The 22,020-nt window shown below is 46.9% G+C and overlaps 1 protein-coding gene across 1 annotated transcript in view; it reads right to left on the bottom strand.

Annotated features, from left to right (window-relative positions):
• Positions 1 to 21,495, bottom strand: part of TMEM201 (transmembrane protein 201) — a 50,199-nt gene extending 28,704 nt beyond the window's left edge. Inside the window, exons 1-4 of the mRNA XM_081016070.1 lie at positions 20,541 to 21,495; positions 7,989 to 8,109; positions 4,383 to 4,577; positions 809 to 985 (exon numbers count right to left, since the gene is read on the bottom strand). Of these exons, the coding sequence (XP_080872196.1) occupies positions 809 to 985; positions 4,383 to 4,577; positions 7,989 to 8,109; positions 20,541 to 21,331 (1,284 nt within the window). The 5' untranslated portion in view covers positions 21,332 to 21,495. The remainder of the gene's footprint in view (positions 1 to 808; positions 986 to 4,382; positions 4,578 to 7,988; positions 8,110 to 20,540) is intronic.
• Between the last annotated feature and the right edge of the window lie 525 nt (positions 21,496 to 22,020).

The raw sequence follows: 22,020 nt of genomic DNA, 5'->3' as shown, positions 1-22,020 counted from the left end.
GAGTTCCATCACAGAAGGAGAAAAGGAAAAAGGAAAGAGGGGGAGGGGATCAAGTTGATTCCAAGCCAAAGGCCAGGCGGAACAACTCTGTCTTACAGGCCCTGCGGAAAGAAATCAGATCCTGCAGGGCCCTGGTCTCATGAGACAGAGCGTTCCACCAGGCCGGAGCCAGTGTTGAAAAGGCGCTGGCTCTGGTTGAGGCTAATCTGACTTCCTTAGGGCCCGGGACCTCTAGGGTGTTGCTATTTATGGATAAGGTCCTCCGTGGGGCATACCGGGAGAGGAGGTCCCGTAGGTACGAGGGTTCTAGGCCATGAAGGGCTTATGTAGCATATGACCCAGGTCCCATGTAACACTAAACTGTGGCACAGCATAGGAAACAGGTCACATATGACACTAAACTGTGATGCAGCGTAATGGATGGCAACTTGCAGCATCACACCTAATTTCATGCAGCCCTTGGTCCAATTTTCGCATGGGTGGCAAAATAAGCGCAAGAGAAAATTCAGTGGCAGAAAAACGGGGAGAAGAGAGAAGGCCTGGTGTAAAGAAACAAGAGAATGAGAAAAGCGTGCTGGATGGGAAAGCCCTACTTAAGAGAAAATATATGACAATCTAAAAATAAAATGCATGATTCAGATTCCACCATCGCTGTGTGCCCATCCTCTTCTGGGTTCAGCACTTGTTGCTCCCACAGCCCATCCAAACAGGATGCCCTGCCCAATGAACAGCTGTCACTTCCTGCCCAAGTGCTATGCCCCGCCCAGCCCCAATCAACAGCCGTTCCTTCCTGTTCCTTCTCCCTCACCTGCATGTAGGTCTTGTCTGTCTTCCGGTGGCTGAAGTGGTGCCGAAGCAGCAGGGCGCGGAGCTGCCGGTTCTGGTGCTTGATGTAGTACTCCACTGCGGCCTGGCAAGGGCGACAGAGCTTGTAGGTCTGCTCCAGGTGATGCTTGTACACCTCAATCTCCTCGTCGTACTTGCCCTGCCCGGAAGAAGGAGCAGAAGCTTAGCTGGGGCAGGAGGTGCTCTGCATGCCGAGACACTTCCGGCTTCAATCCCCACCAGTAAAAGAGCACCAGACACATGCTCCCGTTTCATGAGTATCTCTGCCACCTCATTGTTAGAGACGAAGCAGAAGAGAGGAACACTGGTACCAGGCAGAAAACATCCTCACCAGAACAAGAGGTGCCGGAACTCACCATGAACGCCTCCCTTGTTCTCTTATACAGTGGTACCTCGGGTTACAGGCACTTCAGGTTACAGACTCCGCTAACCCAGAAATAGTACCTCGGGTTAAGAACTTTGCTTCAGGATGAGAACAGAAATCGTGCTCCGGCGGCGCGGCGGCCCCATTAGCTAAAGTGGTACCTCAGGTTAAGAACAGTTTCAGGTTAAGAACAGACCTCCAGAACGAATTAAGTTCTTAACCCGAGGTACCACTGTAATGGCAATGGCGCCCACCTGGGAGGTGGTGGAACTGAGTTCTGGTGAGTTCCGACTGGAAAATAAAGCCTGGATCCTCACCCTCTCAGGCTTTTTAAACACCTAAGCCAGTGGTTCTCAAAAGGTGTGGCACACCACATTAGTGTGGCAGGGAGATTCAAAGACACTCAAGGAAACATTTGAACATTTCAGTGTAGTGAAATATGGTATAGTATAAAAATATTATTTTCTTGCAGAAAAGGGACAGCTATCTTTTCAAGAAGAAAGCAAGAGTATCAAGTGAAACTTGAGGACATTCCTAGTTGTGATCCAGAACATGACTAAATAAGTATGAATTTCATGTATACATTATTATGATACATATGTAAGAGGCTCGTTTATAATTATATTTTGGGAAAAATCCATATTCTTATGTAGCTGCATTGATTTATATTTTCTGGATGTCTCATGGTGATGTTATGAGGTAGTTGTGTTCCATGCTATAAATCAATCGGTGCTAGGAGTTGTTTCCTTTTGTTTTCCAATGTATTTCTTATCAATAAAAAAATTCAGGGTGGTACGAGCAAATTTTTATTCTGAAAGTGTGGCCCAGGAAAAAAGTTTGTGAACCACTGTCCTGGGCCATTTTAAATTTCACTGATTGATAAATATTTTTCTGCTGGGTCTTATTGTATACAACACAGGGAGCAACATTCTACCAAGTCACAAGCATGACCCCATTCAGACCACACATTTAAAGCACTATGATACCACTTGAAACAGCCATGGTTTCTCCCAAAGAATTATGGGAGCTGTTACTTGTTAAAGAGTTCTAAGTCCTGTTAAGAGGCTCCTATTCCCCTCCCAGAGGGACAATTCCCAGAATGGCTTAACCATAAAACCCTCTTCCCGAGGAACTCTGGGAATTTTTGCTTTGTGAGGGGAACGGGGGTCTCCTAACAACTCTCAACTCCCTTAACAAATAGATTCTTTGGGGGAAGCTACAGCTGTTTAAAGCGGTAGTGGCACCTACCCTGTGGAACGCCCTCCCAGCAGATGTCAAGGAAATAAACAACTATTTTACTTTTAAAAGACAACTGAAGGCGGCCCTGTTTAGGGAAGTTTTTAATGTCTGATGCTGCATTGTTTTTAATATTCGGTTGGAAGCTGCCCAGAGTGGCTGGGGAATAAATAATAAATTATATTATTATTATTATTATTATTATTATTATTATTATTATTATTATCATAGTGCTTTAAAATGTGTTGTGTGAACGTGGCCTAAGAACTACCAGCATTAGATTCAGTTCCCTCTCAATCATACGTCCCCCAGAAACTCAACTAAGGGGGAAAAGGTTCCCCATGTGCTTAGCCATGCAAGCTCACTTTCCCTCAAGGCACCCTCCAACCAGACAAAAAGCTTCTTGTGTTAAGTCATGGATGGGGAAAGCCGGCCTGTGTCTTGCCATTGCTATCCTGGTTGCCATGACACCTGAAATAAGTGGGGCAGGCATTTTCAAAGATTTCACCACCTGGAGTGGGGAAGGCAGTAACACATGAAAAAGCAGGGGTGGGGGAAGGTAATAGAGACAAAGGGGGTAGGACGACAAGGCAGCAGCAGAAGACACTTACAGGGAGTTGCAAATTCAGACTGTGGCTGTATACACATCATGCATTTAAAGAACATGGCTTTCTCCCTCCCCAAGACTCCTGGGAACTGTAGTTCAAGTGTGTGGAGAGTTGCATCTCTGATAGGAAGAACACATTCCCTAAGAATTTTTTTTTTTTGGGTGGGGGAAGCTCAAAATGTATGGTGCAGATGTACGCAGTCAGAGTTTAGATTCATGAACTAAAATTCATTTTAGATAAAATGATGATAACAATATTCAAAAGCCTCCTGTGAAATGGGCTACTCTTTGGCGTTCTTAGTAACTTTTCAATTTCAAGTGAGAATACCGTAAGACATTGAGGACAACATCTTGATAGTTATTAACAAAGCAAATCCTTAGGGGGAAAAAAAGGAAAGCAAGGAAAGGTCATGTTTCTACCTCCACCCCAATATCAATAATAATTATTTTTCTGAGGGAGTGTGAATGCAGCAATGTAAAGCTGCATCCATTTTTGTGTAATTTTAATGCAATTGTATTGTTTACTCTTTATTTTAATCAGTCGCTGAATTGTAAGTTTTCCATGAAATTCCTTTAAAGGAAATTTCCTTTAAAGCCCTATACGGCTCGTACCTACGGGACCGCCCTCGTACCTACGGGACCGCCTCTCCTGGTATGTCCCACAGAGGAACTTAACGCTCTTCAAATAAAAACATCCTGAAGGTCCCAGGCCACAGAGAGGTTAGGCTGGACTCAACTAGAGCCAGGGCTTTTTCGGCTGTGGCTCCAATCTGGTGGAACGCTCTGCCACAAGAGACAAGGGCCCTGCAGCACTTGACATCTTTCCGCAGGGCCTGCAAGACAGAGCTGTTCCACCAGGCCTTTGGTCAGGGCGCAGCCTGACTCCCTCCTTTGGCAATCTTCACAGAAATTTAGCGTAATGGTTGCCATCAATTTGATTTTAATTAATTTTTATAATGAAATGTTTTTAGGATGTTGCACTATTTTATTGTTGTTTGCTGCCCTGAGCCCGGCTTCGGCTGGGGAGGGCGGGATATAAATAAAATTTATGATGATGATGATGATGATGATGAAAGAAATCACACACAAACTACAGCTCCAACAATTTTTGGTGGGGACGTTAAGTGTATACATTTAAAAGTATGGTGTGTACTGTACATGAAACAGAACGATGTAAACAACCACAAAAGGTTCGTTTCCTAAGATCCAGAGGGTCGCATTTGTCTCCTGGGTCAAGTTTCCCCTTCTGTGGGTTTATGGCCTTAGGGAAGGTTAAGTACCAGAACCTTAAAATGAAGGGCTGCTCTGAGTCCCGGGATCAGTTCATACCTCCTCCCTGGGAGTGAAGGACGCCAGCTGCTTAATCTTCATGGTCTGATGGTTGTTGCACTTCCTACAGAGAAGGACCTGGCTGCTCACCCACTGCTGGGGCTTGGTGGGGTCGTAGAAGGCGCCGGCCCCAGAGACAACGTGGTTCAGATGCTCCATGTACTGAGCTGGGATCGGCTTGTTGTAATCTCCATTCTGCCAAGAGGGGTCAAAAGGGGGAGGCAATGGTTACTCCAGTCTCCTTCCTGCTGCTCTACAACATTTTAATTTTAATTTTTCATAAAAATATCTATACACTGCTATTCATTTTTTTTAAAATTGGAGTTCACAACAATTGTACACCATTTTAATTTTTATTATCTGCAGCCTGTGGTTCCAGCACAGGTAACAGAAATAAGGTGGGTCCTAAAAATTTACACCTCAAATGTCAAAAGCTGTATAATGAAGGTGACAGATGCACCTCTGTGGGGAGGGAGCTCCACAGTTTAGGGGCTGCCACAGAGAAGGCCCTTTTGTGGGCCACCATACAATAAAAAAACATATTAAAGTGTTAAAATAAGAAATCAGCCACCTACAATGAAAAGAAGCATTCTTAACTGCCTGCATAAGCCTAATAGAATATATGTTTTCGGGAGGCATTTAAAAGTTGTGACAGAAGGCCCCTGCTGAATCTCTACTGGCAGAGCATTCCACAATACTGAGACGAAGATACTGTTTCTCGCTGTTATCAAATGGAACTCCAGCCCCAACAACATCTGGAAGGCCAGAGTTTCCCTCTGGTCCTACCGTTAGGGCACCAAGCTCTTAAGAAGACCCAGAAATCTGTATAATTGGGTTAAAAATGAGAAAATCAATAAAAATAATTTGCTGGGGTGTGTGTGGAAAAACAACAACAACAAAATATTAGGAATACAAAACAAAGCTGTATTTCATTGGGACTTGTCATTCCCGTGATTGGCCAGCCACAGAAGTAACAAATGGCTGCCAAATCCATAGATTTATTTGCACCCTGAGATACTCTTAATTTTTAAGGGCCAACGAAAGCAACCTTGGGAAGTTATTTATCATCATTTCAAATTATTGTTTTAAGTTTATAATCTGCCCTTCTTCTTTGCTCCTCTTGCTGGTGTGAGCCAAGAAACAGTTGGGCTTAGCATTACGGCCAAACACAGGCTCGTGGTTTGGAAAACCCACAAGTGGTATGCCACAAAACAAACCTTAATTAAAGTCCTAGCAACTCTCACTGCTAGGGTTATTGGTGGTAACTTGCCATGACAGCTGTGTACTACCCTCCAGGGCTAGAGGCGGTAAACTTCTGAAAACCAGTTGCTGTGGTTCTCAAGTGGGGAGTGCACCACTGAACTAATGCCCTGCTTGTGGGCTTTCCATAGGCACCTGCCTGGCCACTTTGAGGATGCTGGACTAGATGGGCCTTCTGATATGAAGATCCAGAAGGGATCTTTCAAAGTCAATTCATAAGAGTAAAAGGGGCGTTTGGTTTCATGAGTCTCACCAACCGGAGGAGCTACGGGAAAACTGGCGAGATCCAATTAAGGCAGAACTGAGTGAGAGGGCAACAGTCCGCTTCTCTTGTACGGAAGATGGCTAAAAATTGTACCAGAGTTTATTTGAGGAACTAATTCACAGTAAAGTGTGAAGTACAGATGGATTTTTATTTCATAAAATATGTATTATACCTTTCAATTGTAAAAAAAAACCCCAGAAAGATTCAAAGTGGTTTACAAAATGACTAACACAATGAAATGATCCATCAAAAGCAACTATTTAAAATCTTCAAAAATAATTATCTTGTGCCTCCTCCTCAAGAGGTCCAGAGTGTGGCAACACGAGAATGGGCCTTCTTTGCAGTGGCTCCCCATCTGTGGAATGCTCTCCACAGGGAAGTTCGCCTGGCGCCTTCATTATACACCTTTAGGCACCAGGCAAAAACATTCCTTTTTAACCAGGCCTTTCGTTGATCTGATTTACACCCTATGCCCTTTAAAAATGTGTTGGGTTTTTTTGTGGGGAGGGGCTATTGGGTTGTTGTTTTATTTTTATTATGTATTTTGTGGTTTTAGATCTTGATTTTGTTCTGTAAACCGCCCTAAGACCCCCAGGTATAAGGAGGTATATAAATTCAATAAAGAATAATAGTTAAATCAACGATAACCTAAAATCCAGATTTTAGGAAGGTAAAATCATGTCTGGGTAGGCTGGCCTAAACAAAAACAATTTTAGCAGGCACCTAAAAGAGTGCAGTGACGGCGCCTCCCTGGTTTCAACAGGAAGGGAGTTCCAAAGTGTGGGTGTTGCCACGCTAAAGTATGGATTCCTTATAAATGCAGAATGAATATTATGTGGCACCTTGTAACATTCTGCAGAATGAAGAGTGAGCATATACGGATGGGGTCAGGTGAACTCACAGGTAAACTGGTCTGAAGCTGTTAATTTACCTACTAAGCCCAGTGCCATCCGATTCTCATTCAATGCTCACTCCAAATCTACCCCACTTACCTTAACATTCCACACCACAAAACTATCTCCTCCCTTCAATCCCAAAGGTGGTTCACTCGTTACACCAACTTTTGCTTTTAAGCTCCCACCCTCGACCTCTGCCAGTAAATTCTACCAACAGGGACATACACCCAAAAAATCAAAAGCCCACACCATAACAACTCGGAAGCAGGGCCTTTGTTGTGGTTGCCCCTGTTCTGTGGAACAGCAGCCCTGCTGAGATACAGCAGGCACCCACAGATCTGTACTCCAAAGAAACAACCCAATTACATTTTTGCTTTGATAAGCTTTTCCAACTGGGCGAAAAGGTCTCTTGCCTTAAGGTGCTCAAACTGTATTGCATATCTTCAGTGCCAGTCGCTACCCGTCAGCCTTGCCTACCTCACAGGGATGCTGTGAGGATGAAACGGAGATGGGGAAAAGTGTGTGTGCACCACCTTGAGCTCCTCTCGGGAGAAAAAAGGTGGGATATAAATGTAATGAAATTAAGATAGATAGATAGATAGATAGATAGATGATAGATAGATGTAAAAGGGGATTCATAAATTAATACACACCAATATCGAACAGACATATGTACATGAGTTGGCACTGGGTTTGTACCCAAGGCTACCCCTACTCAAGAGCAGACTCACTGGAAGCAATGACCATGACTAACTTAGGGCCATTAATTTCCATGGGTCTACTCTGGAGCAAAACTTTGACCACATTCACACCATATATTTAAAGCGCTATTACTGCACTTTAACAGTCATGGCCCCCCTAGGCAAAAAAAATCCTGGGAACTGTAGTTTGTTAAGGGTGCTTAAGAGACCCTATTTTCCTCACAGTTATAATTCCCAGAATGCTGGGAATTGTAGCTCCATGAGGGGAACAGGAGACCTCCTAACAACTCTCAGCACATTTAACAAGCTATATTTAAAAAATTGGGGGGGGGGGGGAGCCATGACGGTTTAAAGTGGTATCATAGCGCTTTAAACACATGATGTGAATGTGGCCTCAGTTGGAGGCAACCCAGCTTGCTTTGGCCCTTGACCGCCATTTCATCTCGTCATAGAGGCTTTACGAGGTGCCACTCTTGAAACATACCTCTTGGAAGCCATTGTACTGCTCGCAGTTGGGGCAATCCCAACAGTTCCGGTTCCCGTACGGAACCACGGTGTCCTGGTTGCAGAACCAGCAATTCACGGTCATGTGGGTGGGTTTCTTCCTGTGGGGAACAGCATAAAAAAAAAAAAGTATACATCACACTGGGCCCTGGGAGGAGGAGGCCCAATGTGACACATTTCAGTCAGGCAAAAACGTAGCAAGGAAGTTATGAAGCAGGGCCGGGGAGGGTTCTGGAGAGATTTCCGAGGGCCAGACAAGAACAGCCTGAGGGGCCACATTAGTCTCCATGGCCTGAGATTCCCCACCCCTGGGCTTAGAGAATTGTATAATAATACCCGTGGTTTGATATACTCTTTTTATACGCTTGTTTATATGCAAATTAGGCCAGACCCAACTACATTCTCCTCAAACAGACCTAAAGTTACTCATGGCCATTAACCAAAAGCTAGTCCTCCTCAGAGTAGACCCATCTTAAAGTTAACAGGCATGACTAACTTGGGTTCCTTATTTTCAAATGGGCCTACTCTGAGTAGGACCTAGTTAAGAAACAAGCTTTTAATTCCTGCTCAAAGGTCCGCTGTTGATGTTTTGCTTTTTTAATAGCGGGAATTGCTTTAGGCCCACCTGGTGGGGGAAGAAAGTGAGATCAAAGATTTTTTAATAATAATAATAATAATAGTGGTTGTCTAGCAACCGCAAGACACTGCCTTCTAATCACTTCCTGCAGGCTTTCAAAGGTCATGTCCTGTGGTTGCTAGGCAACCTCAATTTGCTTCAACCTCCACCGTGGTACACAGCAAACACAGGGCATCCCTTTGAGCATCAGCAAGCAGTTAGAAGACCTCAACTTCTAGGGTTACCGAAGCAAGCACCTTGCAGTTGCTTGGCATACCCCCAGAAACGCTTGCAGGTTGACCTGGAAGCAATTCGGGACAGTACTGCAACCACAAGATCCTCCCACCTCTCTTTACCAGGCAACAGACCAAATTTTCCCCTTTCCCGCCAAAACAGAAAAATAAGATGGAGACCCAGAAAATGGAAAAGCCGTAGATGTCCAATCCAGGGAGGACTGGGGCCCATGGCTGGGATTTCCCCATCATATTTTTCTGGGAAGGGAAGAATTTGCTGCCCAAAGCCAGAGAGCTTAAAGGGGCAGCTGTAAACAGTAAACGAGCAGAGCCACAAGTGAAAAGCAGAACTTCAATAGAAAAGGATTGCCTGTCTATGCACTGGAATGAAACACTTGCCATAAAAATGAGCAGCTGTTGGGGCTTAACCCTTTTGGACAGAGGGAGAGTCATTTGCTTTGTTTTTTTTTTAAAAAGATAAGCAAAAGTCTAAGAACTGGCTTTTGAAGACAAACTTGTTCACACAGACATTCCCTTGCTCACTCAACCTGTTTTAATTGCTGTGTTGTTTCAAAATGACTTTTATATTGCATAATTTTACCTTGGATTGTTATATATATAATGGATTTTTTTAAATTGCATATCTTAACTGTGAGTGTTTATATTTTCGATGGGACTGTTTTAGTGTTCATTTTAATTAGGTGCATTTATATTTTCATGTTTTAATGGGATTTCTTTTATTAAACTTCGGGCCATGGTGCGTTGGTGCTTGAAAAGTGCGCTTAGAAGCCTAGCTTGTGCGTGTATATAATAATGATAAAGGTCTTTTATTTCACAGCAGCTACAGAAGTGGGTGACTTGTTCATGTGAACAAGCCATCTCAGACAGGAGCACAAGAAATTGTATTACATTGAGTCAGACAAGCTCTGTACTGTCTGCACTGACTGGCAGCAACTCCCAAGCATTTCACCACGCCTACCTGAAGACGCCAAGGTATGAACCTGGGGACTTTTTGCATGCAAAGGAGATACTCTACCACTGACGACCAACTAACCATCAAAGACCTGACCTGGAATGAAAGCTACCTCCCCCCCCCCCATTTAAGTAGGGGGCATGTGTTTTGTATTTGGGTCTGTGCATATGCAGAGACAAGCTGTGCAAAATAAAAATAAAAATTATGGGTGACCCAAATGCCAGTTAGTTATTCCATGAGCACAGCTTTCCTCTCTATAAACGCAAAGTGCTGCTAATGACTTATAAAGCCCAACACAGTTTAGGCCCAGTCTATCAGGACGGCCATATTCTCCCATATGAACCTGCCTGGGCTGTGTGATCTTCAGTGCCACCACCCTTATGTGCAGACTTGGTGTTGATGTGAAAAAGGGCCTTCTCGGTGGCTGCTCCCAGACTCTGGAACTCCCTTCCTAGAGGAGCTTGACTGGCTCCCTCCTGTTGTCCTTCGACTGGCAGGTGAAGACTGTCTCATTCCGAAAGGCCTTTGGGAATTGACTGGTTTTTAAGGAAAGGGCTTTTAATAGTGCTGTGCTGTTTTAATTGTATTTTAATAGATTTGTTTTCTTTATATATTTTTAAAATTTTATTAGAGATCAATTACTTTTATCTTTTATATGCTTCTAGCTTTCTGTTTTGGCCTCTCATGAAGAGAAGCCTCAGATTATGATTGCAGGGTCCAGGTCAGTTCATAATCTTGTGTTTAAAGTATAATACATTTTCTAAAAAGCTGCCATCTAGTTGCTCCCACCCAAAGTGTGTCAGCGGCCAAGGTATTCCCCAAGGCATCTTTGCTACGTTTCTTTAGCCGCCAGGCAAAAACATTCCTTTTCTCCTAGGCCTTTGGCTAATTAAACAGTCTATGGCCTTTTAAACTATGTGTGCAGGATGGGATGGTATTGTTTGTTACAACGTTATATATTTTTGTGATTTTACATTGTAAAGCACCCTGTGATCCTCAGATGAAGGGCAGTGCAGAATTAATTATTATTATTATTATTATTATTATTATTATTATCATCATCATCATCATCATCTCCATGTTGTTTTATTCTGTGTCAGTCGCCTTGAGTCCCGATCTGGGTGGAAAGCGGGATATAAATAAATACAACAACAACAGTAGTAGCAATAATATAGTGCCAGGTATTGCTCCAGGCAAAACAAGACTTCAAATTCCGCCAAGCACAGCTGCCCGAGATGGGAATTCCGCTCCCCTTACCCAACACACCTCTCCACCATCTGTTTCCACATGACTTCAGCACAAGGGCTCCTTTGAACTACAGCTGTCGGAAGCGCCACAGAGCACAAAGGCCCAGCTGATGCAAACAGGGGCTAAAGGAACGCTTGGGACATCCATCTGCTGCAATGCAAGCCAAGCATACCTCCTGCCTGGGCTCATGTCCTCAACCAGCAGGCTTGGGCGTCACAGACCCTTCTTTCTTGGAATGAATTAACAAACTATTTTCATTAGGGCACACAGAATTGTAGAGTTGGGAGGGATCCCAAGTGTCATCTAGTCCAACTTCCAGCAATGCAGGAGTCACAAATAACGGATCCCTTTTTGCCACAGCAGGCATTGTTTTAGAAGAGGTATTCTTCCTCCTCTCCCTGAGACTCAGAGGAGAGAACACGTGTGTGTGTGTGTGTGTGTGTGTGTGCGTGTGTCGCACACACTCTCTCTTAACTTTTCTTTAAAATCTGGCAACCAAACTATCGGAAGGGGGCACCTTTTAGCATCAGTAACAATAATCAACTTAATTTACCTGAACTATTTTTAAAACTTATTTTAAGAAGGGCTAACAGTGTATGTGTATATATTCACACCTGTTAACCCTGAGCTTTTGACACTCGTGATGTCCACTTTTAGGACCCACCTTATTTTTGCAATCGCAAGTTGTTTTTAACTGTTTTTAACACTGTGTTTAAATTGGGACCTTAGGGCACTTAATGAATATTATATATTCATGGTACCTCAGGTTACAGACGCTTCAGGTTACAGACTCTGCTAACCCAGAAATAGTACCTCGGGTTAAGAACTTTGCTTCAGGATGAGAACAGAAATCGTGTGGCGGCAGCGGGAGGCCCCATTAGCTAAAGTGGTACCTCAGGTTAAGAACAGACCTCCAGAACGAATTAAGTTCTTAACCCGGGGTACCACTGTACACTGCTGGACTCCAACACTCATCAGCTCCAGCCAGCATGGAAAATGGTCAGGGCCGGCAATCTAAATTCACCCAGCACACTTTGCACCTGGCTACCGGGTGCCCGGGTGGCACCTGATGTCTCCCCCACCTGGAGGTGCATGCCTGGGGATCCTTGTAGTGTGACCATTTTCAGACACATCCTGTGGAATTCTATCCATTATATTTTATCTGCACAATCAGAATAAATTTCAGGAACCCCAAAGTCGCATGGGGAAAAAATGACTTTCAAGCCCTGGCCCAAAAAGGGCAACTAGGCATTCCATTTTGGTTGACTGTAACCCTGGTTTAAGAAGCCATTTGGTGCCTAGCTTATATATCTGAGTTTCTAACACTGCTCAGGGCTGATGCAAAGGAGTCTGACAACATCTAGAAGGCACCGTAACAGCAAAATCCAGGACAGCGGTAGCCAATCTTACTGGATTCTACAGGAAAGCTGTCCGAGAGATGGCTTTTCTTCCTCACAAACAGCGGAGATCAACAAACAGGCCCAAGAGTTTCCACCGAGGTCAAGCCTTATCAGCCATTCTGGCTCCAGATGCCCCTACTCAGCTCTCTTGTGCCTTCTGCTTCCTCAAATGAAGGGTGTATGGCAATCCTTTCGTTTCAGACAAACTGGGAGCAGCGTGGAGATTTCCTCAGCTTGTGCCTTTCTCAGACGAAGAAGCGATAATCTCGTAGCACTATTTCTGTGATCCTACTCTGTCTGGGGACATAGACGCATTAAGAACGAAAACAATGCTGTTTTAGATCAAGGAAACGCAGAAGGGGGTGGCTGGTCTGAACAAGATGGAGATTATCAGGCAAATCACAGGCGCTGCAAATCTGTCTGCTAAAGCATTGTGTCCAGGAGAGGGCAAGAAATTCAGGAGCATTGCATAGCGTTTACTACACTCCTCCATCTGTTACCAGCACATGGGGTTCTGAGGTATGCTGCCTTTGTATATGGAGGTTCTGTTTCATCAACATAAGCAATAGCCATTGATAGACTGACGCCTCACATTATTTTTTCTTTGAAGCTGAAGTCAGCACCCCCTCCCCACGTGCAATGAAACCCTAGCGAACCACATATCTTAGAACAAGGAAGGGGAAACTTTTTTCCATCCTGAGGGCCACATTCCCCTGTTAGTAACCTTCTGGGGGCCACATGCCAGAGGCAGAGGTGAGCAGTTAAGGGATGCGACTCTTCCCTTTGCAAAGTAAGCTTATATTCCAGTCTTACAAAAGCCAGAGAGCTACACACACCCATTTTTATAACCAGAAAAGCAATGAGTTTTATCACAATTCAAGGACACTCTGCAGAAAGGCAAAGGCACTGATAAAAGACACATTAAACTCTTATCTGGGGAAAGCTGCTTGCCCCACAAACGGCATTCCAAAGTTACTCAAAACTACGAAGGTTGGGCCTGATTCCTGGGCCACAAAGCTCAAGCAGGGAGCCAAAATTTAAGGGCCAGAACACAGAAGTTCAACGAAAACTTGTAGGCGGTGTAGATGATGAATAACAAGGTCAGATGTATCCTGGGTAAGGGAAATAACACTGCAGAGCCATGAAGCTCAATGGGGGTCCTTGGACAAATCAGGCTGTCACTTAGCCTACCTGAAAAGGCTGTTGGGAGGGTAACCTTTTCTTGCCAGAATCAGCTACACTCAAGAGGAGAGTATCCACTGCACCTCTGCGTGTCCAAAATAACGATTCATGGAGAAATACACGGAAACCTATTTTTCCGGATTTAAGAGGCAAGAGTAACATGATTCCAGAAGTGGTTTGTTTTTTTAATCGGGGGTGAGGTGCATTTTAAGGATTAAAACTTTGGGGGCCACTGTTGCAATGCAAGACAGCAGTTATTAACTTGCAAAAAAGGGCAGTGGACATTTTAAAATGTTCTTCCCAAGTTCTGCTCAGGCCATGTCCGGTCATCATGACCCCTGGAGGAAAATGGAGAAAAGCGGCTGTACAAGACCTCCTCCCCAAACAAAATGCATTCCTCACATTCCACCAGAGAGACATTCTCAAGGCTGATCCTCTGCCTGCAATTGATGAAAAAAACCTATTCACTCATTTTGCCTGCCTCCTCTAATCATTCTCCCTAGTCAAACAACAGGAATGTTAACGCTCACCTGCAGCATCTGCTTCAGACTGAAAACAAAATAAGCTCTGCTTTGCTAGAATTATTTGAAATTTCCACTCTGAGAGCCCAGGTTGGTGGCTAGTCTAGCATCATGTTCTCACAGCGACCAACCAGATGCCTGTGAGAAACCAGCAAAAGCAGGACCCTAGCACAAGATCCCTCTCCCCTCCAGTTTCCAGCAACTGGCATTCAAAAACATTGCTACCTGACTGTGGAGGCACAGCCCAGCCATCGTGACTAACAGACCTCCTTTTGAGTAGACAGGAGGAGAGCCTAGGACTTGCCGATCAGAAGGCTGGCGGTTCGAATCCCCGTGATGGGGTGAGCTCCTGTTGCTCGGTCCCTGCTGCTGCCAACCTAGCAGTTGAAAAGCACGTCAAAGTGCAAGTAGATAAATAGGTACCGCTCCGGCGGGAGGGTAAACGGCGTTTCCGTGCGCTGCTCTGGTTCAACAGAAGCGGCTTAGTCATGCTGGCCACATGACCCGGAAGCTGTATGCCGGCTCCCTTGGCCAATAAAGCGAGATGAGCGCCGCAACCCCAGAGTTGGCCACGACTGGACCTAATGGTCAGGGGTCCCTTTACCTTTACACAGAGAGAATGCAAACCAGTGGAAGAGACTCCCTTGGAAGGTGGTGGACTCTCCTACAATGGAGGCTTTTAAACAGGTGTTGGATGGATTCTTTAGCTGCGATTTCTGCACTGCAAGGGGCTGACCTAGATGATCCTTGGAGTATACCTTCCAACTCTACAATCTATAAAAAACAAAACCTGACTTGGTTCCATTGAGAATGTCTTACTCTTCCTAAACCTCTGGCAGCAAAGGAACTATTATAACTGGAAAGCACATTTCAATCTTACACCACATATTACTTACGGATGTGTGTGTGTGAGAAAGTGTTCTACTTTCCTCCTACCACCCCATGCATCTGTATACATTGCTCACCTTGGGATTCTAGGACTGGAAGGAGGCAAGCCCGGAACAGCAACTCATACAGAAGCACAACCCTTGAGAGCAAGGACACTTTGCCATGGCTCTGCAACTGGGAGTGGCTGACTGACTGAAGCCTATCCAGTTCAGAAACAGCAGAATTACCAAGTCAGCTTTCACTGGAGTTCAAAGCAGGCCGCTCTCAAGACTGTTTTATTTATTTACGACATTTGTATGTCACCCCATAACGTGAAGTTCTTCAGAAAACTTTCAAGGGCATATTACTCATCAACTTCTTTCTCAAGGCACACAGTTTGAGAATCACAGTCCTTATGGGATCAGCAAGCTTGTGTCCACCTGGGCAGTTTCTTATGTCCACAGTGACCCACAGAAGCAAAATGTTACCCAAAGCATCCAACGGTTGGGCCGGGCTTTCGCCAACCCGACCCCTTCCAGTGTTAGAAATCAGCCCTGTGAGGTAGGTTAAGACGCTATGACTGGCCCAAGGTCACCCAGCCAGCTTCATGACTGAGGAGGATTTGAACCTGATCTCCCAGGTCCTAGTCTGACACTCTAACCACTGAACCACACTGGTTTCCTAGAGTCCTGCTGCTGTGTGACAGCTCTATAAATTACATAGGTAAGTAAATATGCGGAAAGCAAAATGTCACCTAGAGAAGGCTCTGAAATATTTTCCTTAAAGCTTGAATTTGTTTTAGTCTGGATTGTTTGATTTGACGTTTTAATGTGTTGTAAACCACCTTGAGATTTTTTTAAGATATAAAGTGGCATAGAAATGAAATTAATAAATAACAATTCACTGGAAAAAGGTGCCCAGACATTACATTGTGGTGACCACAACCCAAGTTTAAGGTGCTATTTGGCGATTAGCTTATATATCTGAGTTTCCAAGACTGCCTCCAGCCTCAGCCAGCATCGCCAACAGGCTGGGATGATGCGAGTTGCAGTCCCAAGCATCTCAAGGACCACAGAAGGCTGGTTTAGACCCAACTTTTAAGCAGGCTTTCAAGATGCACAGCCAAGCTTATATATGAGAGTTTCTAACACTGTACTGGATATGGAACAAAGCTGAGAGAACAGGGATACTGTAAGGTCACTTCTTGTGCACAACCACCAATATGTTTTTTAAAATTTCTTTTGAATTTTTTGTATGTGGGGGGTGGGGGTGGGATGGATGTTTGGTTGGGCTTGGGGAATTTTTGTAATTTTTACAGTTTTTTGTTTGTATTGTTTTATTGGTTTTGTTTGTTTGTTTGTTTGTTTAAGGTGTTATTTTGTTCTTAAGGGGAGGGGTCAGGGCTGCCAGGGAGTGGGCCCCAGCCCACAAAATGGCTGGGGCATGTTCCACAGGGGGGGATGCACTGGGACAACCGATCTCAGTGATCACGGGTAGGAGGAGTTACGCTAAGACTAGACCATGTCATTACAGAGGAGGCAGGTTTAGTCGTTGTCTGAGGACTATTCCTGCCTCCGGGTCTGGTCCTGACCGGATGGATACTAGAATCAGCAAGGGATACCCACATGACCTGAAGGTGCTGCTGTGCAATGCCAGGTCAATGATTCACAAGACCACTGCCATCCATGACTTGATCATGGATGGAGGACTTGACCTGGCATGTGTAACAGAGACTTGGTTGGATGAAGCAGATGGGCCTGTCCTTGCCGCTGCTTGTCCACCAGGTTTCTCTTACGCACAGCAACCCAGGTCATGTGGGCGGGGGGGGGGGGTTGCAGTTATTTTTAGGAAGTCATTAGTTTGCACCAGGCGTCCTATTGGGAAGACCCAGTTTTCCGAGTGCATGTTCTGGAAGTTGGGCAATACGGGCAGTACAGGATTGCTTTTGGTGTATCGACCTCCCCGCTGCACCAAGGATTCCCTGCCCGAGCTGCTTCAGGTCGTGGCGGATGTTCTCCTGGAGACACCTAGTTTGGTCGTCCTAGAGGATTTTAACATCCATGCCGACACGACCTTACAAGGGGCTGCTCGGGACTTCGTTGAAAGCATGGCCTCCATGGGGCTGTCCCTGAATAAGTCTGGCCCAACCCATAGCCGCGGACATGCCTTGGACCTGGTGTTTACCTCTATAGATGTTGGTGATCTGACACTAAGTAAAAGCGAAACGAAAGAAGTGCCATGGTCAGATCACTTCCTGGTGCAACTGGACTTCTCTGCAACCCATCCCCTCTGCAGGGAGGTGGGACCAATTCGGATGGTCCGCCCCCGCCACTTAATGGATCCAAATGGTTTCCAGAGAGTGGTAGGGGATGCTTTATCCCATGTTGATGGCCTTTCAGCCGATTCCCTGGTGGCCCGCTGGAATGTGGAGTTAACCAGGGCTATTGACTGTTTGGCTCCGAAGCGCCCTCTCCGATTGCATGGAGCCCGGACAGCCCCGTGGTTTTCCACGGATCTGAGGGCAATGAAACAATCGTTGAGGCGGCTAGAGCGCCGGTGGCAGATAACTCATTCCGAATCTGACCGGACACAGGTTAGAGCTCAACGTCGAGCCTACCAAGTGGCGATAGCAACGGCGAAGAAGAATTTCTTCACCGCCTCTATTGCATCTGCAGAAAACAGTAGCAGGAGACTTTTTCAGGTGGTTCACAATTTAGCGGAACCACCTGCAACATCGGGTCCCAGTACGGGCCACATGTTCTCCTGCAATGATTTTGCAAAGTTTTTTGCAGATAAAATCGCTCAGATTCGGGAAGAAGTAGACTCCACCGTGGGAGCAGGGCCGGGGCGGGAGAGTGCTAGAGTTTTGTCTAGTCAAGTTGAGTGGGATCAATTCCAATCTGTTACCTCCGAGGATGTGGACAGGCTGCTTGGACGAGTGAAACCAACCACCTGTCTCCTGGATCCTTGCCCATCCTGGCTTATAAAAGCTAGCCGGGAAGGACTGAGCGATGGGCTTCGTGGGGTGGTGAATGCTTCCCTCCGTGAGGGAGCCTTCCCAGACCCGCTGAAAGAGGCGGTTATTAAACCGCTTCTTAAAAACCATCTTTAGATGCGGCCACGATGGCCAACTATCGCCCAGTCTCAAATCTTCCATTCTTGGGCAAGCTGATTGAGTGAGTGGTTGCTGAAGAACTCCAGGCACGCCTGGAAGAAGCGGACCATTTGGATCCCTTCCAGTCGGGATTCAGGCCTCATCATGGGACTGAAACTGCCTTGGTCGCACTGGTTGATGATCTCCGGCAGGCTAGGGACAAAGGTGAGAGCTGTTTCCTAGTTCTGCTGGATCTCTCAGCGGCGTTTGATACCATCGACCATAACATCCTTCTGGACCATCTTGAGGGGCTAGGAGCTGGGGGCACTGTCATACAGTGGTTCCGCTCCTTCCTCCTGGGCCGTGCTCAGAAAGTGGTGGTGGGGGATGAGTGTTCAGACCCCTGGGCTCTCACTTGTGGGGTGCCTCAGGGTTCTGTCCTCTCCCCCATGCTTTTCAACATTTACATGCAGCCGCTGGGAGAGATCATCAGGAGGTTTGGGCTGGGCATTCATCAGTATGCGGATGATACCCAGCTCTACCTCTCTTTTAAATCAGAACCAGTGAAGGCGGTGAAGGTCCTGTGTGAGTGTCTGGAGGCGTTTGGAGGATGGATGGCGGCTAACAGATTGAGGTTGAATCCTGACAAGACAGAAGTACTGTTTTTGGGGGACAGGAGGCGGGCAGGTGTGGAGGATTCCCTGGTCCTGAATGGGGTAACTGTGCCCCTGAAGGACCAGGTGCGCAGCCTGGGAGTCATTTTGGACTCACAGCTGTCCATGGAGGCACAGGTCAAATCTGTGTCCAGGGCAGCTGTTTACCAGCTCCATCTGGTACGTAGGCTGAGACCCTATCTGCCTGCGGACTGTCTCGCCAGAGTGGTGCATGCTCTGGTTATCTCCTGCTTGGACTACTGCAATGCGCTCTACGTGGAGCTACCTTTGAAGGTGACTCGGAAACTACAACTAATCCAGAATGCGGCAGCTAGACTGGTGACTGGGGGCGGCCGCCGAGACCATATAACACTGGTCTTGAAAGACCTACATTGGCTCCCAGTACGTTTCCAAGCACAATTCAAAGTGTTGGTGCTGACCTTTAAAGCCCTAAATGGCCTCGGTCCAGTATACCTGAAGGAGCGTCTCCACCCCCATCGTTCTGCCCGGACGCTGAGGTCCAGCGCAGAGGGCCTTCTGGCGGTTCCCTCATTGCGAGAAGCAAAGCTACAGGGAACCAGGCAGAGGGTCTTCTCGGTAGTGGCGCCCGCCCTGTGGGACGCCCTCCCACCAGATGTCAAAGCAATAAACAACTACCTGACATTCAGAAGACAACTTAAGGCAGCCCTGTTCAGGGAAGTTTTTAACGTGTGATATTTTAGTGTATTTTTGGTTTCTATGGAAGCCGCTCAGAGTGGCTGGGGAGGCCCAGCCAGATGGGCGGGGTATAAATAAATTATTATTATTATTATTATTATTATTATTATTATATTATTATTATTTGGGCAGGATTCCCTGAATCACAACCTCAGTAACAAAACCACCCCTTATATGCTTCTCCGCTCACAACTCGGGTTCAAATCCACTGAGCAACACGGGGGTGTGTAAATTTCAATATACAATCAGTATGGCTAGGAAGGGCTGAAACCCTAGAAAGCTGCTCGGAATCGCAGTGCAAGAATACTGAGCGAGACGGACAAAGGGTCTGACTCAAGGCAGCTTTTATGCAGCACCACGAAGACTAGAATCTTGCTCTGTTTTGCGGGGAGGGCCTTGAGCGGAGTGTTAAGAGTATCTGCCTTGCACGCAGAAGATCCCACGTTTAATCCCCAACGGATTCTCCAGGTAGGGCGTGGAGAGACACCTGCCAGTCCGTGCTGACAACACTGAGACAGGTAGGTTGTCAGTTCCGCCTCAATTAAAAGACAGCTTTCGCCTTTCATCACTGTAAAACTTTTGTGGTCATTTTTTAATAATGCTAACTCGGTATTCATTGAAACGCGTTCGGATGGCACGCTTCTCTACAAGCGGTTCCTGACTCCGGAAGGGGGCGGGACTTCACCTCCCCCTCTCCGAAAAAAACCCGGACATTTAAAAAAACATTCCTCTCTCCCAAAAAGAAACAAGAGAAGCAAAGAGGCGGGAGGAAAGACTCGTCCTCCCGCAGGAAGATCCCGGCAGTTCAAATCGAAGGGAGGCGAGTCTCAAGCATGGTCGCTCCCCTTCCGAAGACTTAAGGCGGCAACCCCGCCCAGCTTGCCTGGCTGGGCCTCCCAAAGCATGCTCGCCTCCTGGAGGCAGCTTAATCCGCGCGGCGGATCTTTTATATTATATTATCTTTTGTATTACTGCCTCGATCGCAATTCCATGGGACATGTAGGCATTTAAAATAAAGCACAGCTTACCTCCGGGCGATTTTGTACAGCAGGACTCCGCCGGCAGCGGCGCACACAGTCACCCCCAGGCCCCCGGCCAGGCCGGCGGTGGGGCAGCCGGCCAGCAGCGCGCCGACTCCCTCCATGGCCGCTGGGCTCTGCGGGAGAAATGGCTCAGGGAGGAGGAGGGAAGGGAAACTGAAAAGGGAGCGGGGGGGGGGAGTAAACGGAATTGCAACGACCGCTGCTCGGATTCCTCGTGCGAGGGGGCGGTCGCGAAAGGAGAAGGAGGAGAGAGAAAAAATAAAAGGCTGTTTCCACCGCGCGCTCAGCAAAGAAAGAACGGCGCCTCCTCTTAGAATGCGTCGAGGGGGAGCGTTCTTAGAACGTTCAGTTGCAGCTTTCGGAGCGCGAGGAGGAGGAGGAGAAGCGCCGGATGCGGATTGGAACGCTCGGCCGAGCCTTTCGGAACGCTGAGTAACGAGCAGCCTCTTTAGAACGCGGAGTGTCCAATCGCGCGCCCGGCTCCCTTTCTCACCTCCACGCCTCACTCCCCCGCCCCCCGCGGCGCTCTCTGCTCCAACGCTTTGAAGAATTAGAAGAAAGCGCGCCCGCGCGTGGCAGAGCAAATCCAGAAAAAGCGCCAAAGGCGGAACGGGTTGATCAAGAGCGTTACCCCCCGCCCGGTTCAGTAGACACAGCGGGCAATTGGAGCGGTTCCTTTTCTCCTCCCCTCTTTCTATAAAGCGGTATGACCTTCCCTCCACTGCCGCCGCCGCTCCTCCTCTTCCAGGAGGCACCGATCCGCCCCCTTCTCGCATATACCCGCCGCTGGCTGCCTCGCCTTCCAATCACCGGCACGAGGCGTGGGTAAGCATGGCTGGAGGCGGCGCGGGGAAGGAAAAAGGAATCCGAGGCGGCGATCCTTTTACGCACGCTTTCCCCCTTTGGGAGTAAGCGCTGCTGAACGCAGCACGTGGCTGTGGAAGTGGGAGCTTTGCACGCGCGCACACCCAAACGATTTAGGGTACGGAGCGCCGTGCATACTGAAGCACTGTTCACCCCATTGTGGAATAATGACGAAAATAAGCGATCCTTTTATGTGTGTTCACGCAGAGTGGCGTCAAAAATCAAGCGGATCGCCCTTTATTTATCTTTAAAAAAAAGAAAAAAGCTTGAGCGGCTCAGTCTAATAAATTTTAAAAGGAAGCAAGAGACTTCCACGCCCCCGGCTGGCAAATCGAAAATATCCGTCACGACTCACGCCTTTAAAATGCCTGATCCGTGCTTGTGGCAGGACCTTGGAGGAAACGAGACCCCGTTTTTAAAGCTGGCTTTTCGTGCTTGGAAAAACTCCCTTCCTCTCAAAAGCTGATTCACGGGCGCAGGCTGGCACGATGCTGATCTTTCACGCGGCAGGCGGCGAGCACGAACAGCCCCCCCAAGTCGCCCACCTTTTCAGTCCACGACTCCCTCGCTGTAACGGGGAGTCGAGGCAACCGGCAAGGAG

This window comes from Podarcis pityusensis, assembly GCF_964106645.2.
Source record: "Podarcis pityusensis genome assembly, chromosome: 8".
Classification (NCBI taxonomy): domain Eukaryota; kingdom Metazoa; phylum Chordata; class Lepidosauria; order Squamata; family Lacertidae; genus Podarcis; species Podarcis pityusensis.
The sequence above is the reverse complement of the archived record's forward strand: the minus strand, read 5'-3'. Positions and strand labels throughout refer to the sequence as shown.